Source organism: Salvelinus namaycush, unplaced genomic scaffold (assembly GCF_016432855.1).
Source record: "Salvelinus namaycush isolate Seneca unplaced genomic scaffold, SaNama_1.0 Scaffold6, whole genome shotgun sequence".
NCBI classification, from domain to species: domain Eukaryota; kingdom Metazoa; phylum Chordata; class Actinopteri; order Salmoniformes; family Salmonidae; genus Salvelinus; species Salvelinus namaycush.
In genome coordinates this window covers 976,350-994,795 of record NW_024061308.1, presented here as the reverse complement: position 1 = coordinate 994,795, position 18,446 = coordinate 976,350, and the positions used below count along the sequence as shown (strand labels likewise).

The 18,446-nt window shown below is 43.0% G+C and overlaps 1 protein-coding gene across 1 annotated transcript in view; it reads right to left on the bottom strand.

Annotated features, from left to right (window-relative positions):
• bcl2l13 (BCL2 like 13) overlaps positions 1 to 18,446 on the bottom strand; it is a 41,066-nt gene that overhangs the window by 19,119 nt on the left and 3,501 nt on the right. The window contains exons 2-6 of the mRNA XM_038986891.1: positions 12,722 to 12,907; positions 6,445 to 6,540; positions 6,071 to 6,227; positions 5,328 to 5,400; positions 4,724 to 4,852 (exon numbers count right to left, since the gene is read on the bottom strand). Coding sequence (XP_038842819.1) covers positions 4,724 to 4,852; positions 5,328 to 5,400; positions 6,071 to 6,227; positions 6,445 to 6,540; positions 12,722 to 12,845 — 579 coding nt within the window. The 5' untranslated portion in view covers positions 12,846 to 12,907. The remainder of the gene's footprint in view (positions 1 to 4,723; positions 4,853 to 5,327; positions 5,401 to 6,070; positions 6,228 to 6,444; positions 6,541 to 12,721; positions 12,908 to 18,446) is intronic.

Here is an 18,446-nt window from a genome sequence, read left to right as displayed (position 1 = left end):
GAACTATCTCATTTGAAAATCATTGGCATTAATATAGAGTTGGTCCCCTCTTTGCTGCGATCGCCTACAATCTTCTGGGAAGGCGTTCCACTAGATTTTGGAACATTGCTGCGGGGACGTGTCTTCATTCAGCCACAGCAGTATTAGTGAGGTCGGGCACTGATGTTGGGCAATTAGGCTTGGCTCGCAGTCGGCATTCCAATTCACCCCAAAGGTGTTCGATGGGGTTGAGGTCAGGCCTCTGTGCAGGCCAGTCAAGTTCGTGAGAATATTTCAAAGAGAAATACACAACGCAGAGGACGAGAGTTCAATAGAGTACTAACGATTAATGGAAAGTGTTTTTTCTGTAATAGGGGATTAATGATCAATGGGTCAGAGACATGGGAGGAATTTCAGTCCAGGACTCATAGCAAGTTCTCATTGGTCCAAATTGTTTATACATTGAACCTGAAATAGGATACTTGTTATTTGGCCAGTGGCCCAGTTTTATTGCAAGGAATTCTAAATTGGTCACCCACAGGCTAGGGCTGGGTTATAAAGTACATCCTGTCCCTTTGTTCTGGGAGAGAATCACAGAAGAGAATCACTGAGGACAGGGAAGAATGAACATCTACCTCCCCGCATGATTAGTTCTCTTTGAATAAACCTATTTTCCTCCCCGATTTGCATCGGGGTCTGTATTATTGAAGAGTAACATCAACTGCTAACAAGTTCTTCCATACAGATCTCGACAAACCATTTCTCTATGGACCTCGCTTGTGCATCGGGGCATTGTCATGCTAAAACAGCAAAGGGACTTCCCCAAACTGTTGCCACAATGATGGAATCACAGAATTGTGTTGAATGTTGTGTGCTGTAGCGTTAAGATTTCCCTTCACTGGAACTAAGGGGCGTAGCCCAAACCATTAAAAACAGCCCCAGACCATTGCAATCAGGCACCACTATGCAGTCGGGCAGGTAGTCTTCTCCTGAAGACATCCGCCAAACCCAGATTTGTTTGTCAGCCTGCCAGATGTGAAGTGTGATTGATCACTCCAGAGTCCAATGGCGGCAAACTTTACACCTGCATGTTGATCTTAGGCTTGTGTGCGGCTGCTCTGCCATGGAAACCATCTCATGAAGCTCTCGACAAACAGTTGTTGTGCCGACGTTGCTTCCAGAGACGGTTTGGAACTCGGTAGTGAGTGTTGCAACTGAGGACAGGCACTTCAGCGATCCCGTTCTGTGATCTTGTGTGGCCTACCACTTTGCGGCTGAACCGCTTTTGCTCCTAGACGTTTCCACTTCACAATAACAACACTTACAGTTAACCGGGGAAACTAGCAGGGCAGAAATTTGGAGAACTGACTTGATGGAAAGGTGCCATTCAATGACGGTGCTACATTCAAAGAAACTGAGATCTTCAGTAAGGCCATTCTACTGCCAATATTTATCTATGGAGATCGTGTCGCTGTGTGCTCGATTTTATACACCTGTCTGCAAAGGATGTGGCTGAAACACCCGAAATCCACCAATTTGAAAGGGTGTCCACATCCTTTTGGCCATGTATTGCATTTTCCCATGGTCGAAGTGGTCAGAAACTGAGTTTTTGGACCTGAATGCCAAAACATTTAGGAGATAGAGGGGCTTAAAGTCAATGCATTTTGCATACCTCACCCAACCATGAGACATCCATGTTTTCCCTCACTGGAAAAGATAAATGGTTGAGTTTGATATCATTTTAAAGTTTACAAAAAACAGGGTTGTCAAACCACAATTTCTTGGTGAATTTTTTATTTATTTCTTAATGTCTATCACATATGTGGTAGTTTATACCCTACTTTACATAATCGGAGTTGTTTTCCCGCCATTAGTTAAGACACAGCATACTCTTGAATGCAGGGTGGGTGGCATTTCAAGCATAGAAATAGAATTCGTAGACTAGCCATATCCCTTCAGATCAGTGTTAACTTCCTATTACTACCACAAAGATGGCCGCTGGTCCACCCACCGTCGAATGTCAACTTAAAATGGGAAAGTATATTCCATCTATACTTCTATGATTTCAATAGATTTTCTATGTAAAACTGATATTCCCATTCATGTCAACATTCTCTGATGTGTGGAACCATTTGAAAAATGGACCTTTCAATTTTATGTACATGTCAGCCAAAACATGACACCCACACTGTTTTCAAGAGTATTCTGAACAGCAGTTAAAACTGATGGCGGGTACAACACAAAAACCTACGATTATGTAAAATGAGAGTTTCAACATATGCAAAAATACAAAAATCGGATGACGTTTTTAGATAATGACTATTTGAGATCCCTATTTGTAAACTTTTAAAATGACAACTCAAACAGTTTATATTTTCCATTGATGAAGACATGTCTCATAGTAGGGTATGTAAAATGGGTAAATTTTGAGAACCTCCATCTCCTAAATGTTTTGGCATTCAGGTTAAAAAAAAGTTACTTTCTGACCACTTCTACCATGGGTGAAAATGTATAGACCGTTTCGTTCAAAAAAAGTGTGGCGGTCAAAAAGTGATTGAAATCAAATGGAACAACCCTTCTATCAGTTCCAATTTACATAATGAGAAAATCTGGATGCATTTACAGAGGCAGCAATTATTATTGGTCTTTTGACCAATCAGATAATATCTCTTGCCCATAATTGGGCAAAAGATAAGAATTGGGCTGCCTGTCTAAACACTGCATATTTAGACTACATTTCACTTAAACTAGGTTCAGTTAGGATTGCCGGAGTTTTAAATGAGTCCCGGGTTTATTAAATGCTGGGTGGATTAGAGGACAGGTGTCAAGCAGCCTCTCAGCACAGGGGCACTTCACAATTGTGAGCCCAATCTACACTGAACAAAAATATAAAAAACGCAACAATTTCAAAGATGTTACTGAGTTACAGTTCATATAAGGAAATCAGTCAATTTAAATAAATTCATTAGACCCTAATCTATGGATTTCACGACTGGGAATACAGACATGCATCCAATGGTCCCAGTCACATAGGGCGGCGCACAATTGGCCCACCGTCGGCCGGGTTTGGCCAGGGTAGGCCGTCATTGTAAATAAGATTTTTTTCTTAACGGACTTGCCTAGTTAAATAAAAAAAGGTAAAAAACAAATACGATTGCAAAAACATTTTCAAAGTAGGGGTGTGGATCAGAAAACCAGTCAGTATCTGGTGTGACCTCATGCAGCGCAACATCTCCTTCACACAGAGTTGGATCAGGCTGTTGATTGTGGCCTGTGGAATGTTGTCCCAATCCTCTTCAATGGCTGCGTGAAGTTGCTGGATATTGTCGGGAACTGGAATACGCTGTTGTACATGTTGATCCAGAGCATCGCAAACGTGCTCAATGGGTGACATGTCTGGAAGAACTGGGGCATTTGCAGCTTCCAGGAATTGTGTACAGATCCTTGCAACATGCGGCCATGCATTATCATGCTGAAACATGAGGTGATGGGCAGCGGATGAATGGCACGACAATGGGCCTCAGGATCTCGTCATGGTATCTCTGTGCAGTCAAATTTCCATCGATAAAATGCAATGGTGTTCGTTGTCCGTAGCTTATGCCTGCCCATACCATAACCCCACCTCCACCACGGGGCACTCTGTTCACACACATCAACAAACCACTCACCCACACGATACCATACATGCTGTCTGCCATCTGCCCTGTACAGTTGAAACTGGGATTCATCCATGAAGAGCACACTCCTCCAGCGTGCCAATGGCCATCGAAGGTGTGCATCTGCCCACTGAAGTCGGTTGACACCGAACTGCAGTCAGGTCAAGACCCTGGTGAGGACGACGAGCACGCAGATGAGCTTCCCCAGGACGGATTCTGACAGTTTGTCCAGAAATTCTTCACTGTGCAAACCCAGTTTCATCAGCTGTCCGGGTAGCTGGTCTCAGACTATCCCGCAGGTGAAGAAGCCGGATGTGGAGGTCCTGGGCTGACATGGTTACATGTGATCTGCGGTTGTGAGGCCAGTTGGACGTACTGCCAAATTCTCTAAAAAGACATTGATGTGGCTTATGGTAGAGAAATTAACATTCAATTATCTGGCAACAGCTCTAGTGGACATTCCTGCAGTCAGCATGTCAATTACACGCTCCCTCAAAACTTGACATGTGGCATTATGTGACAAAACTGCTAATTTTTGTCCCCAGCACAAGGTGCACCTGTCTAATGATCTTGCGGTTTAATCAGCTTCTTGATATGCCACACCTGTCAGGTGGATGGATTATCTTGGCAAAGGAGAAATTCTCACTAACAGGGATGTAAACTAATTTGAGCACAACCTTTTTTCTGTGATCTTTTATTTCAGCTCATGAAACATGGGACCAACACTTTGCATGTTGCGTTTATATTTTTGTTCAGCGTAGAATGGTGATAAACCAAGCACCCTTACAACAACTCTTTACCAACAACAACATCCATGTTAACATATTATGCACTTAAGTTTTATCGTTATGTTCTGGTTTATCAAAATTCATTACCAACAAAGACAAAATTCCCTTATAGCCAACCATGTACAGTGGATATTTGGCGCCCTACTCTGGCTATACTGTGTACAGCAGCCAACAGGTCAAGGCTGAAACATTTATCTGCTTGAACTTCGTATGAGAAATTAATAAGTGGTTCATTCTTGGTCCGTCCCGTCCCATCCTACCAATATGTACCACCCATCCCCTTGTCCAGTGTCCACTCACCCATCCTCCCTGCTGGATGACGTAGTCTGCCTCAGCCTCCTCCAGGAAACGGACCCCCAGAGGTAGCAGGTGGGCCAGGATCTGTCCTTCTCCCTGGAGGGCCTGCAGCAGCACCAATGGCACCAGCACCTGGGGACAGGGGAAGGCAGTGTCCCGTTCAAGACACTGTCCAAAAGCAACCAGGATAGGTAGCCGCAAAGGTCTCCCGAGTGGCGCAGCGGTCTAAGGCACTACATCTCAGTGTAAGAGGCATCACTATAGTCCCTGGTTCGAATCCAGGCTGTATCACATCCGGCCGTGATTGGGAGTCCCATAGGGCGGCGCACAATTGGCCCAGCGTCGTCCGGGTTTTGCCGGGGTAGACCGTCATTGTAAATAAGAATTTGTTCTGAACTGACTTACCTAGTTAAAGGTTAAATAAAATATATTTTTTTAAACAAACAGGCTTCCACCATGATGTTTACACCTATCAGATTCTTCAGATCGGCAAATTCCATAGGCCAAAGAGCTAGGGGAAAAATCGTATGGGTTGTTTCTGAGCTAGACCTCATAGGTTGTCAGTCAGAGTCAGTAACTGCAGGTGAACAGTAGAGAGATCCCTCACCTTGCTCCAGCCACTCTGCGTGTGGCAGGAGATGTCTTGTGCTGCTTCTCTGAAATGCTCGTAGTCCAGCGGGCTGTCAAACAAACACACGGGGGCTCAGGCTGGAAACATAACAGGGTTGGTTTATACAAGTTCACAAACTGCTCGCACACACTAACACCCCTCAGTGATCATTCAAAGTAATTTGAGAAATTGAAATGCATGTGCCACTGAGAGCTGGTTTATAAATAAGACTAACCTAGATTAGACACACACCTAGCCTACGTGATATGAGTAATGTCCTTGCATTTCTGTAACTTGAGAAAATGAATGGTAGGCTAGCCTATCTGATGGTTGTGTGCCATTGACTAAACCTATGTTAGGGATTCTTGGAATCTAATGTCATCATTAAAAAGATTAAAAATAAACCTTGAAGTAGTCATGCAATACTTTCATAAGGTCTGTGTGCTGTTCTGAACTTGCTACACAGGAACATTTTCCCTACGGCGGTATGAAAGACACAATCAACCTTGAGTTTGACTTCAGGCCTACAGTACAGGTGAGCCACCCAGGCCCTGCTGAGCAGACTGTATTTCAAGGACTGAAACGTATACCTTTTCTCAGGCATACATCGAGTTAACTAATTAGTTCTCTTTTTAAAAGGGTGAATAGTGAACAACACTACAACTGGCTGCTCATTGACTGACTGACACACACACACACACAATATTAGGCTGGGTGTACACTGCAGAACAGATACTCACGCACTGAGGAGTGTGTGTACAGTAGAGGCCAGGTGTGTGTCCAGGTCTCTGGCCACCCGGTCGCCCAGAACAGCCAGGCAGTCCTCGATGGAGCTCTCTGGGTTGGCTGGGCTAAACACTGGAGATGTATGGCAGTCGAAGCCTGTACTGGAGAAGGCTGCACACACACACACGTATTTATTTGACAGTCCCAGACCCAGTTGTTCAAGAACAGAGACCCAACTATTAGCATGTCAGACTTGTCGGTGTTGTGATGGCATACAATATATGGTATATGTGTTTTTATTTTTAAAAATGTATTACAGAAAAACCAGTATACATACAAGAAGTATACAAACGGACTATACGGTATATGTGTTTGTGCTTCCTCTTACAGTCTGAGACTTCATCTTCCAGTTGCTTCAGCTCTTCCTCTAGCTGTGCCTTCATTACTCTGTTCCTCTCTCTGTCCACAGCATAATGGCCATCTCCTGGAAGGGAACACAACATCACATGACGGTCAGCTAACAGTCACACATTACATATTTAGAATCAATGACAATGTTTGAGTGGCTTTACAACTTTGAAGTGGATCAATTAGCGATGCATACAAGCATGAATAGCCTACACATTCTAAAGGGCTAGGTCATGACGACGAGGTGTGTAACCTACAAGGAAGATCACACAGGAGTTTGTCCTGGGGAGGCATAATTATTATTTTTTATATTTTAAACTCTTAATTGATCGATACATTAGAACCAAGCCTCTTTAGCTCTAAGCTTCTTGACCCAAACAGAAAAGCCTCAACTTGGCAACCAGACAAGGCATTTCCCCTGAAGTAATCTCTAGGGACTCAGTCTAGTAATTCTCTGATCAGTACTAAATGACAAGTAAAATCAACAGTAACACTATAAATCACATTGGCAAATGTATTTCTAAATCAGTTCTCCCAAAAGAGTCTTCACCTCTGATGTAACTGACTGTATGATGTAATAACTGCAGGTCACAAATGTACACATACTGTATGTAAAGGTTTACAGGGAGGTTAGGTTAAGAAGGTAACAAAAAACAGAACATTGCGTAAAGTGTGTAGCAGCCTTTACAAGTCAAAGCAGCAGTAATGCACCCCAACTCCAGAGTGTAGGCCCCTCTTTATATTTGCATTTACCCGGCATTCAGAAAGTATTCAGACCCCTTGACTATCTCCACATTGTTACGTTACAGCCTTATTCTAAAATTGATTAAATATTACACTATAAAATGTTATGTAATTATATTTATAAAAAATAAACTGAAATATGACATTTACATAAGTATTCAGACCCTTTACTCAGTACTTTGTTGAAGCACCTTTGGCAGCGATTACAGCCTCGAGTCTTCTTGGGCATGACGCTACAAACGTGGCACACCTGTACTTGTGGAGTTTCTCCAATTCTTCTCTGCAGATCCTCTCAAGATCTGTCAGGTTGGATGGGGAGCGTCGCTGCACAGCTATTTTCAGGTCTCCAGAGATGTTTGATCGGGTTCAAGTCCGAGCTCTGGCTGGGACACTCAATGACATTCAGAGACTTGTTCCGAAGCCACTCCTGCGTTTTCTTGGCTGTGCTTAGGGTTGTTGTCCTGTTGGAAGGTGAACCATCGCCCAAGTCTGAGATCCTGATTGCTCTGGAGCAGTTCAAAAAATAAATAATCAAGGATCTCTCTGTACTTTGCTCCATTCATCTTTCCCTCAATCCCGACTAGTCTCACAGTCCCTGCCACTGAAAAACATCCCCACAGCATGATGCTGCCACCATGCTTAACCGTAGGGATGGTGCCAGGTTTATTCCAGACGTGACGCTTGACATTCAGGCCAAAGAGTTTAATCTTGGTTTCATCAGACAAGAAAATCTTGTTTCACATGGTCTAAGAGTCCTTTAGGGGACTTTTGGCAAACTGCAAGCGGGCTGTCATGTGCCTTTTACTGGGGAGTGGCTTCCGTCTGGCTACTCTACCATAAAGGCCTGATTGGTGGAGTGCTGTAGAGATGGTTGTCCTTCTGGAAGGGTCTCCCTTCTCCACAGAGAAACTCTGGAGTGACCATCGGGTTCTTGATCACCTCCCTGACCATGGCCCTTCTCCCTCGATTGCTCAGTTTGGCCGGGCAGCCAGCTCTAGGAAGAGTCTTGGTGGTTCCAAACTTCTTCCATTTAAGAATGATGGAGGCCACTGTGTTCATGGGGGACGTTCAATGCTGCTGATATTTTTTGGTACCCTTCCCCAGATCTGTGCCTTGGCACAATCCTGTCTCAGAGCTCTACGGACAATTCCTTCGACCTCATGGCTTGGTTTTTGTTCTGACATGCACGGTCAACTGTGGGACCTTATATAGACAGGTATGTGCCTTCCAAATCATGTCCAATCAATTGAATTTGCCACAGGTGGACTCCAATCAAGTTCTAGAAACATCTCAAAGATGATCAATGGAAACAGGATACACCTGAGCTCAATTTCAAGTCTCATAGCAAAGGGTCTGAATATTTATGTCAATAAGATATTTCAGGGTTTTTTTTATACACATTTGCAAACATTTCTAAAAACCTGTTTGTGCTTTGTCGTTATGGGGTAATGTTTGTCGATTGATGAGGGGAAAACAATATTTAATCAATTTTTGAATAAGGCTGTAATGTAACAAAATGTGGAAAAAGTCAAGGGGTCTGAATACTTTCCGAATGCACTGTAACCTTTAGTTAACTAGGCAAGTCAATTAAGATACAATTCTTCTTTACAAGGACGGCCTACCAAGAGGCCAAAGGCCTCCTGCGGGAACGGGGGCTAGGATAATATATATATATTTTTTTTAATAGGACAAAACACAAATCACAACAAGAGGGACACCAACACTACATAAAGAGAGACCTAAGACAACAACACAGCATGGTAGCAATACAATATGGCAGCAGCACAGCATGGTAGCAGCACAAACATGGTACAAACAAAGTGTCAATAAAACTGTCCAGTTTCAGTGTTTTTTTGCAGCTCGTTCCAGTAGCAAGCTGCAGCGAACTGAAAAGAGGAGTGACCCAGGGATGTGTTTGCTTTGGGGATCTTTAACAGAATGTGACTGGCAGAACAGGTGTTGTATGTGGAGGATGAGGGCTGCAGTAGATATCTCAGATCGGGGTGAGTGAGGCCTAAGAGAGTTTTATAAATAAACATCAACCAGTGGGCCTAGTGCCGGGTTTTCAGAAATGGCCAGTTTACAGAGGAGTAGAGTGCAGTGATGTGTCCTATAAGGAGCATTGGTGGCAAATCTGATGGCCGAATGGTAAAGAACATCTAGCCTCTCGACAGCACCCGTACCTTATAAATGACATCTCTGTAATCTAGCATGGTTAGGATGGTCATCTGAATCAGGGTTACTTTGGAAGCTGGGGTGAAATATGAGCAATTATGATAGAGGAAACCAAGTCTAGATTTAACCCTCTCAGGTATGAACATTCAATAGTCACCATTTACCAAACAGAGCAATCATGGATGGATCCACAACATCAGAGCTTGCTACAGTGCAGAAGTAGGCAACTAGATTCAGCCGCAGGACAGTTTTTGGGGGGAGCTGATGGTTGGGGGGGCCAGAAAATAATCATAATCATTTGTACACTGCAAACTGAACACAACTAAGCCCATACCCCGGTTACATTGGGACAAGATCACATATCTCTTTTTGTATTTGTGGAAATACTTGGGAACAGATTTTCTAAATTAAACACATTTTTGCTGAATTCCAGGTGATTTGTATTTACAAAAAAATATAAAACTTGTTGCCGACCCTTGCCATAGGAGATAAACAGCACTGAGCTGTATACACAATGTACACATGCTCCACGCTCTATTTACAAGCTGACCTCCTCGTCCTTCTCTCTCTAGCAATACAGGCCCTCTCATCGCGTGTGTACAGGCCCACATGCCCACCACTCATTTACACACACAAACACACACACACAGGGGAATTATTCACAACATCCATTGCATGCTGCTGGGGGCAGGCAGAGAGACCCACATGAGGGGGCACACACAGCACGGAGCCTTCCCTGTACTCCCCCACATCTCTCAAGACCTCTTACTGGTTAAGACAGAATGCAGCCATTCAGCCAGTGAGCACCGTGGGAGGGGGCGAGTGTGATGCAGAGAGATTGCATTGGGCCGATGCTCTGTCAGTTCACACTGCCTCCATGGAGCTGCATTGGTCAACTCCACTATGCTTCTAACATGCCGTATATTTGACTGGGCCCAAGGCTAGCCTCCTACTGCTCTCCTTTGTTTGGAAGCAAGCAGCACAGATAAAACAAGGCATCTGAGATCACTTATAGAATTAATACACACAAGGGCATAGCACAAAAACTGGGGGCACTCAAATCCTGAGTGTACTACTTATTGCTAGGAAAGGGGGGAGGTCAAACAGAGGGAGGGACTAATCTGTACCCAGGTAACGCCTAGTACAACAGCCAATTTCCACACATCAATCGCCTCACCCTTAGACCCTCTCCTGGTCGTTCACACATTAACTCACTCAGTGAGACACAGTGAGGCTCAGTGTTAGTTTTCCAAGCCAGGCTAGGTGCTGGTTCAGCAGTCTGTCCAGCCTGCCTGCGCCTGTCTTTGCTCTGGCCCAGTAACGTGTGAGTAATCCTACAGTGATTGCACACGACAGGCTGTCAGAACGAGGAGTGGGCCAAGCGGAAAGCAGGGATCAGGCATTTGTCTTTACTAGCCCTGTGACGATACCAGTGCCGCAATATTTCAATATTTTTTCCATGGTAAAAATGAAAAACATGAAGCAGATCAAACTATTTAGTCCTTTAAAACCTGCTGTATGGAAAATATTGTGCTATAGCTTGGAAAATAAATACATGGGACAACATGATGTTAATTTCCAACATTAGGGTCGTTTTCCTAACGAAGTTAAATCCTTTTCCTGTTTTGTATCTTTGCCACAATACTAACGAGTTTTGTGATACTGGTCTCTACTCCCTTCACTCATCCCTTCCATCCATTCCGGACCTACCCGATGGCAAAACAGTCTTGCTCTTCCTGTCTGAAAGACAAAAGGCATTTGCCTTTCAAAGGGGACAGTCAGACTCATTCATATTCCATGGCAATCACATGGAACACATGGCAGACCTCGGAGAACCCCGGACTACTGCTCATGCAAGACGGTCAGTAGTTAGGCTAGCAGGTCAGGCCATGGTAACATGAACTAGCTGGACTCCCTGGCATGGTGAGACACTGATAACCCTAAACCAATATAGGCTAGTGAATGGAGTTCATGATGGACATATTTTGTATATCAAACTATTTCCCACCCTAATGTCAGTGACTGTCAACATTACTAGATGCTGTTCAGCCTCCGCACAACTAGGTTAGAGATACCAATGTGCTTGGAGGTAGAGGGCTGCATTCCAGCGCGGTCTGCATTTTTCATGTTGCGGTTGGGAGCAGGCGGTCAGACAGACGACTTTGGAATGAAAATATTTGTTGTCCAGATTATTTGGAAACTGTCGTCTTTCTGCTTTGTATGCATTAGCCTAAATTTTGTATTAAAAGCACATCTGTCGCATTATTCACACACTTTCATAATTCGCTGCTTCAACTTAAGTAGCCTACTTCTCTTCTAGTTGGGCGTGTGAGATCAAATGTGCCTAGTATGTGTGGTCTCATTGAAATAGAGTAGGCTGCCTATGCATGGGCGGAGAATCACTGGCAGTTATCTTTTCAAGGAAATGAACTTCCTAAATATGATTAGGACATAGTTTACTACATTGCCTTGAAATAAATATTGACTACCCATATTTGTCTCAGTCTGAAAATCGTCCCAGTCCTAAAAAGGTAGGCTATAAAAATAGCTCAAGAGAGTCTCTCCAACTCTGCTCTCTTCCACTACATTTAGCATATTGGCTAATATAGCCGTTAATACCACGTGAGAATCTCTAGCAATGTAACCTAGGCTATTTCTTAGGTCATTTTTGCACATTTTGATATTGCCTATAGGGTGCAAAATTGCTGGAACCATGGCTGGCAAGTGAGCTGCGTCACATACTCATAAAATAACATTGTGGGACTGCGGTTGGGTTCGGGACCAGTTCTTACGGTAGTTGGACAGAAAGGCAGCGGGTGCGGCATGTAAAGCTGAAGAAATCAGTCCACCGCAGACCTCTACTTGAAGGTGGTGCCAGCACAAGCTGCCCATACATTCTTTGATTGACACGTGGTTCTCACCATTTGTGTGAGAGCTTCCAGAATTAGGAAAAGAAAAGACACAGTGCACTAGCTCAACCCAGGAACAACACAAGACAGCCTCTGGACTGCACTAAACCTACTGGGCAGGTTTTAATGCCAGAGACAGATAGCAATCACAGCATAGTTCTATTGAGAGATGATGAAAGGGAGGATAGGCACCGGCAGGCAGTCTGCCTAGATGCTGTCTGCACCCCAATTCTTTACCCTTCACCAGAAGTGTGCACCGGTACACTCTCGCATGGATTTAACTCAGTCCAGGCAATGCTTAAACCATGGTGAGGAGTGTGCAGTGCTAGTGCTGACTTGGATGAGGGTGGAGAATCACGAAAGGGAAGCAGCCGCTCTCTCCTCTTCATCCTGATTTAGTGGGAGTTAAGGGGGTGCAGTGTCCCTTACCTCCGCCAGCGGTGGCCTGCAGCCGAGAGGGGGGCAGGAGTCCCAGGTAGTTGAGGACGATGTACTTGGTCTCGTAGTGGAAACCCTCAGGCACAGAGGTGGAGGAAGAGCCCGAGGCAGCCATTGAAGAGATGCAGCGTCAGACTCTCAGGCACATGCAGTCAAATGTGGAAAAAGTTAAAACTCCTGAAAGTATAAAGGAAAGCACACTGGTTATTACAGTTATCAAAGTACCTAGTAAGAACATTGATGTGTGTACAGTGAGAAACAAAGTGTGAAATCTATGCTGAATACAAGCCGTACACACATTTTGCTCAGGCATGAGAGTAATAAAAACGCATGGTAAAGACTGCTTCATGGATTGCATGGGGATGACAAGTGCAGCAGCAGAGAGAAAGCCTGAGGCACCGTTTATGAACAGCACAGTCTGGCCACATTATCTCATCATTCCATTCATATCATGGCGCAATAGCAATGATGCACTGCAACCTCTGTGGCAGCTCTTTCCATGAGTGATATCATAGCCAGCTCCATTTTCAGAAGAGCATTTGAATATAAAGCCATGTGGTAGTGGAAGGAGCAAGCCCCTTTCACACAGGGTTGCTATGTTCACGGTTTTCCAGCCAAGTTGGGATACTTTGAAAATATATTGAGTTGCGGGGTGTTTGGGCTACTTCTAAGTTGCACTGCGGCCACCATGCCTTTTCTCTTTAAAAAAACAAACATGTATTCACTATGACCTGCTGCTGACTATCAGGCAATGTTGCTGAGTGAGTGAGTGGTGGGAAGGGCCAGTGTGTGTGTGTTGAGAAACCACTATTGGCTGAGTCAAGTGAGTGAGGAGACAGAAGCACACGTGCACATCACAACAACTTTTTACCAGTTGTAGTAAGGCTATTTAATTTGTCATTATGCGCGAGTGGAAATTTGAAATTGAAGTTATGGAACGCCCTCGCGTGCTTCTGTTATGGGGGGGAAGTACTCAATGAAACTGACAATAAAATGTGGAGAATGATACATTTGCATCTGTTGGCCATCAAGTAGCCTATTAATTTATATGCCATTGTAGGCTACCATTTGGTACAATTAATATGTTGAAATGACTATCACTGGAGTCATTTAAAATAAATTTGTGCCACCTGTGTAGCCTACCTGGAGCTGGCAAATGGATTTAATAAATAGCCTATAACTTCAGTGTAGTGTTGTTGCAGCCTTGTGTTATTATGCAATTATTAAATGGCCATGTTAAGTTAACTTCAAATTTAATTATCAAAGCTCTATCGCAATTGCCGATCAGTTGTTAGAACGCATTATATTGATGGTAACCGTCAGTCAGATTAGGCTACAGGTAAAAGAAACAGTCTGATGTTGACAAGCATATTCAGTGTAACGATCGTCGTATAGAGGAGAAGGAGAAGACCAAGGTGCAGCGTGGTAAGTATTCATAATTCCTTTTAATGAATACGAATACTAGAACAAAACAACAAAAACGATAAACAAACAGTTCTGCAAGGTGACATACACTAAACAGAAAACAACCACCCACAAACACAGGTGGGAACAGTCTACCTAAGTATGATTCTCAATCAGAGACAACTATAGACAGCTGCCTCTGATTGAGAACCATACCAGGCCAAACACACAGAAATACAAAACAAGGACAACATAGAACACCAGACATAGAATGCCCACCCAAACTCACGCCCTGACCAACCAAAATAGAGACATAAAAAGGATCTCTACGGTCAGGGCGTGACATTCAGTTAATAAAAATATTATTAATATTTAATTCAGTGATTGAAATTACAACTCCATCCTCAGTAGCCTACTCCAGCAGGCTATGGGGAAACACAAGCACTTCTTACCTCGAAATCGCCAAACTATTCATGATGAATAAATTAGTCTTAATTTGAACTAAGCAAGTTGCTAAATTGTTCAATTTACATCTTGCCTACATTTAGCCTAGGCTACTGTAGACTATCTGAAATAAGATGTAGGCCTATCAGGGGCTATAGACTACCTGCATCTACAGTGCCTTCGGAAAGTATTCAGACTAGAGGTCGACCGATTATGATTTTTCAACACCGATACTGATGATTGGAGGACCAAAAAAAGCCGATAGCGAAGAAATAAATACATTTAAAATATATATATATACACACACACACATACATACAGTGGGGAGAACAAGTATTTGATACACTGCCGATTTTGCAGGTTTTCCTACTTACAAAGCATGTAGAGGTCTGTAATTTTTATCATAGGTACACTTCAACTGTGAGAGACGGAATCTAAAACAAAAATCCAGAAAATCACATCGTATGATTTTTAAGTAATTAATTTGCATTTTATTGCATGACATAAGTATTTGATAACCTACCAACCAGTAAGAATTCCGGCTCTCACAGACCTGTTAGTTTTTCTTTAACTTCTTAATAGGGGGGCGCTGTTTTCACTTTGGAGGAAATCGTGCCCAAATTAAACGGCCTCGTACTCTGTTCTAGATCATAAAATATGCATATTATTATTACTATTGGATAGGAAACACTCTGAAGTTTATAAAACTGTTTGAATTATATCTGTGAGTAAAACAGAACTCATTTGGCAGCAAACTTCCTAACAGGAAGTGAAAATTCTGAAAATGAGGCTCTGTGTCAGGGCCTGCCTATTCAACTGGCTTTTATTTATGGATTTGTATGCCCTTCATACGCCTTCCACTAGATGTCAACAGGCAGTAGAAGGTTGAATGGGGTGTCTAGCTTGATGTGAGGCCGAATAAGAGCTTTTGGAGTGACAGGTCCGCTCTTTTGTCAGTTTTCAACTGCGCGCCGGGGAACCTCACATTGTCTTCTGAAAAGCGTTCGGTATACACGACGAATTGCTCCGGCTCTGATTTTATTGGATACATATGAGAAGAACATCATAAATTAGGATTTTCAACCGAGTTTGACCAGTTTATTCGACGTTTATTGGGAATATTGGAATTTTTCGTTCCAGGCGCCAAGAGTTGATGGGCATGTTCGCGCCACAATGCTAGCCAAAGTTGCTAATTTGAAGGCAGAAATGGACATTCTAAAACCAAACAACGATTTATTCTGGAAGTAGGACTCCTTGCACAACATTCTGATGGAAGATCAACAAAGGTAAGAGAATATTTATGATGTTATTTCGTATTTTTGTGGTAAATGTTGGCTCCAACAAGGCGGAGAATATGTGAGCGCTGTCTCACAATACTGCATGCTGTATGTTGTACTAAAGTTATTTTTAAAAATCTAACACAGCGGTTGCATTAAGAACCAGTGTATCTTTCATTTGCCATACAACAAGTATTTTTATGTAAAGTTTATGATGAGTTCTTTGGTTAGATTAGGTGACTGTCCAAAATATCTCCGGACGTTTTGGCGTATTGTGGCTACGTATTCACAATGTATAACCAGGATTTGTACCTCTAAATATGCACATTTTCGAACAAAACATAAATGTATTGTATAACATGATGTTATAAGACTGTCATATGATGAAGTTGTCCAAAGGTTAGTGATTAATTTTATCTCTATTTCTGGGTTTTGTGAAAGCTATTTTGGCGGTGAATAAATGGCGTTGTGTGTTTGGCTATTGTGGTGAGCTAATAGAAATATATATTGTGTTTTCGCTGTAAAACATTTTAAAAATCGGAAATGATGGCTGGATTCACAAGATGTTTATCTTTCATTTGCTGTATTGGACTTGTGATTTCATGAAATTATATTATATGATATCCCTGTCCCGTTAGGCTAGGCTATGCTAGTCAGCTTTTTTGATGAGGAGGATCCCGGATCCGGGAGGGAGACTCGTTAGAGTTAAGAAGCCCTCCTGTTCTCCACTCATTAACCTGTATTAACTGCACCTGTTTGAACTTGTTACCTGTATAAAAGACACCTGTCCACACACTCAATCAAACAGACTCCAACCTCTCCACAATGGCCAAGACCAGAGAGCTGTGTAAGGACATCAGGGATAAAATTGTAGACCTGCACAAGGCTGGGATGGGCTACAGGACAATAGGCAAGCAGCTTGGTGAGAAGGCAACAACTGTTGGCGCAATTATTAGAAAATGGAAGAAGTTCAAGATGACGGTCAATCACCCTCGGTCTGGGGCTCCATGCAAGATCTCACCTCGTGGGGCATCAATGATCATGAGGAAGGCGAGGGATCAGCCCAGAACTACACGGCAGGACCTGGTCAATGACCTGAAGAGAGCTGGGACCACAGTCTCAAAGAAAACCATTAGTAACACACTACGCCGTCATGGATTAAAATCCTGCAGCGCACACAAGGTCCCCCTGCTCAAGCCAGCGCATGTCCAGGCCCGTCTGAAGTTTGCCAATGACCATCTGGATGATCCAGAGGAGGAATGGGAGAAGGTCATGTGGTCTGATGAGACAAAAATAGAGCTTTTTGGTTTAAACTCCACTCGCCGTGTTTGGAGGAAGAAGAAGGATGAGTACAACCCCAAGAACACCATCCCAACCGTGAAGCATGGAGGTGTAAACATCATTCTTTGGGGATGCTTTTCTGCAAAGGGGACAGGACGACTGCACCGTATTGAGGATGGATGGGGCCATGTATCGCGAGATCTTGGCCAACAACCTCCTTCCCTCAGTAAGAGCATTGAAGATGGGTCGTGGCTGGGTCTTCCAGCATGACAACGACCCGAAACACACAGCTAGGGCAACTAAGGAGTGGCTCCATAAGAAGCATCTCAAGGTCCTGGAGTGGCCTAGCCAGTCTCCAGACCTGAACCCAATAGAACATCTTTGGAGGGAGCTGAAAGTCCGTATTGCCCAGCGACAGGACCAAAACATGAAGGATCTGGAGAAGGTCTGTATGGAGGAGTGGGCCAAAATCCCTGCTGCAGTGTGTGCAAACCTGGTCAAGAACTACAGGAAATGTATGATCTCTGTAATTGCAAACAAAGGTTTCTGTACCAAATATTAAGTTCTGTTTTTCTGATGTATCAAATACTTATGTCATGCAATAAAATGCTAATTAATTACTTAAAAATCATACAATGTGATTTTCTGGATTTTTGTTTTAGATTCCGTCTCTCACAGTTGAAGTGTACCTATGATAGAAATTACAGACCTCTACATGCTTAGTAAGTAGGAAAACCTGCAAAATCGGCAGTGTATCAAATACTTGTTCTCCCCACTGTATATATATATAATAATAATGACAAATACAACAATACTGAATGAACGCTTTTATTTTAACTTAATATAATACAGAAATAAAATCTATTTAGTCTCATAAATAATAAAACATGTTCAATTTGGTTTAAATAATGCAAAAACAGTGTTGGAGAAGAAAGTAAAAGTGCAATATGTGCCATGTAAAAAAGCTAACGTTTAAGTTCCTTGCTCAGAACATGAGAACATATGAAAGCTGGTGGTTCAATATTCCCAGTTCTTCAATATTCCCAGTTAAGAAGTTGTAGTTATTATAGGAATTATTACACGTCGACTATTTCTCTCTATACCATTTGTATTTCATATACCTTTGACTATTGGATGTTCTTATAGGCACTTTAGTATTGCCAGCCTAATCTCGGGAGTTGATAGGCTTGAAGTCATAAACAGCGCTGTGCTTCAAGCATTGCTGGCAAATAAGCATTGCTCGCAGTAAAGTGCTGTTTGAATGAATGCTTACGAGCCTGCTGCTGCCTACCACCACTCAGTGAGACTGT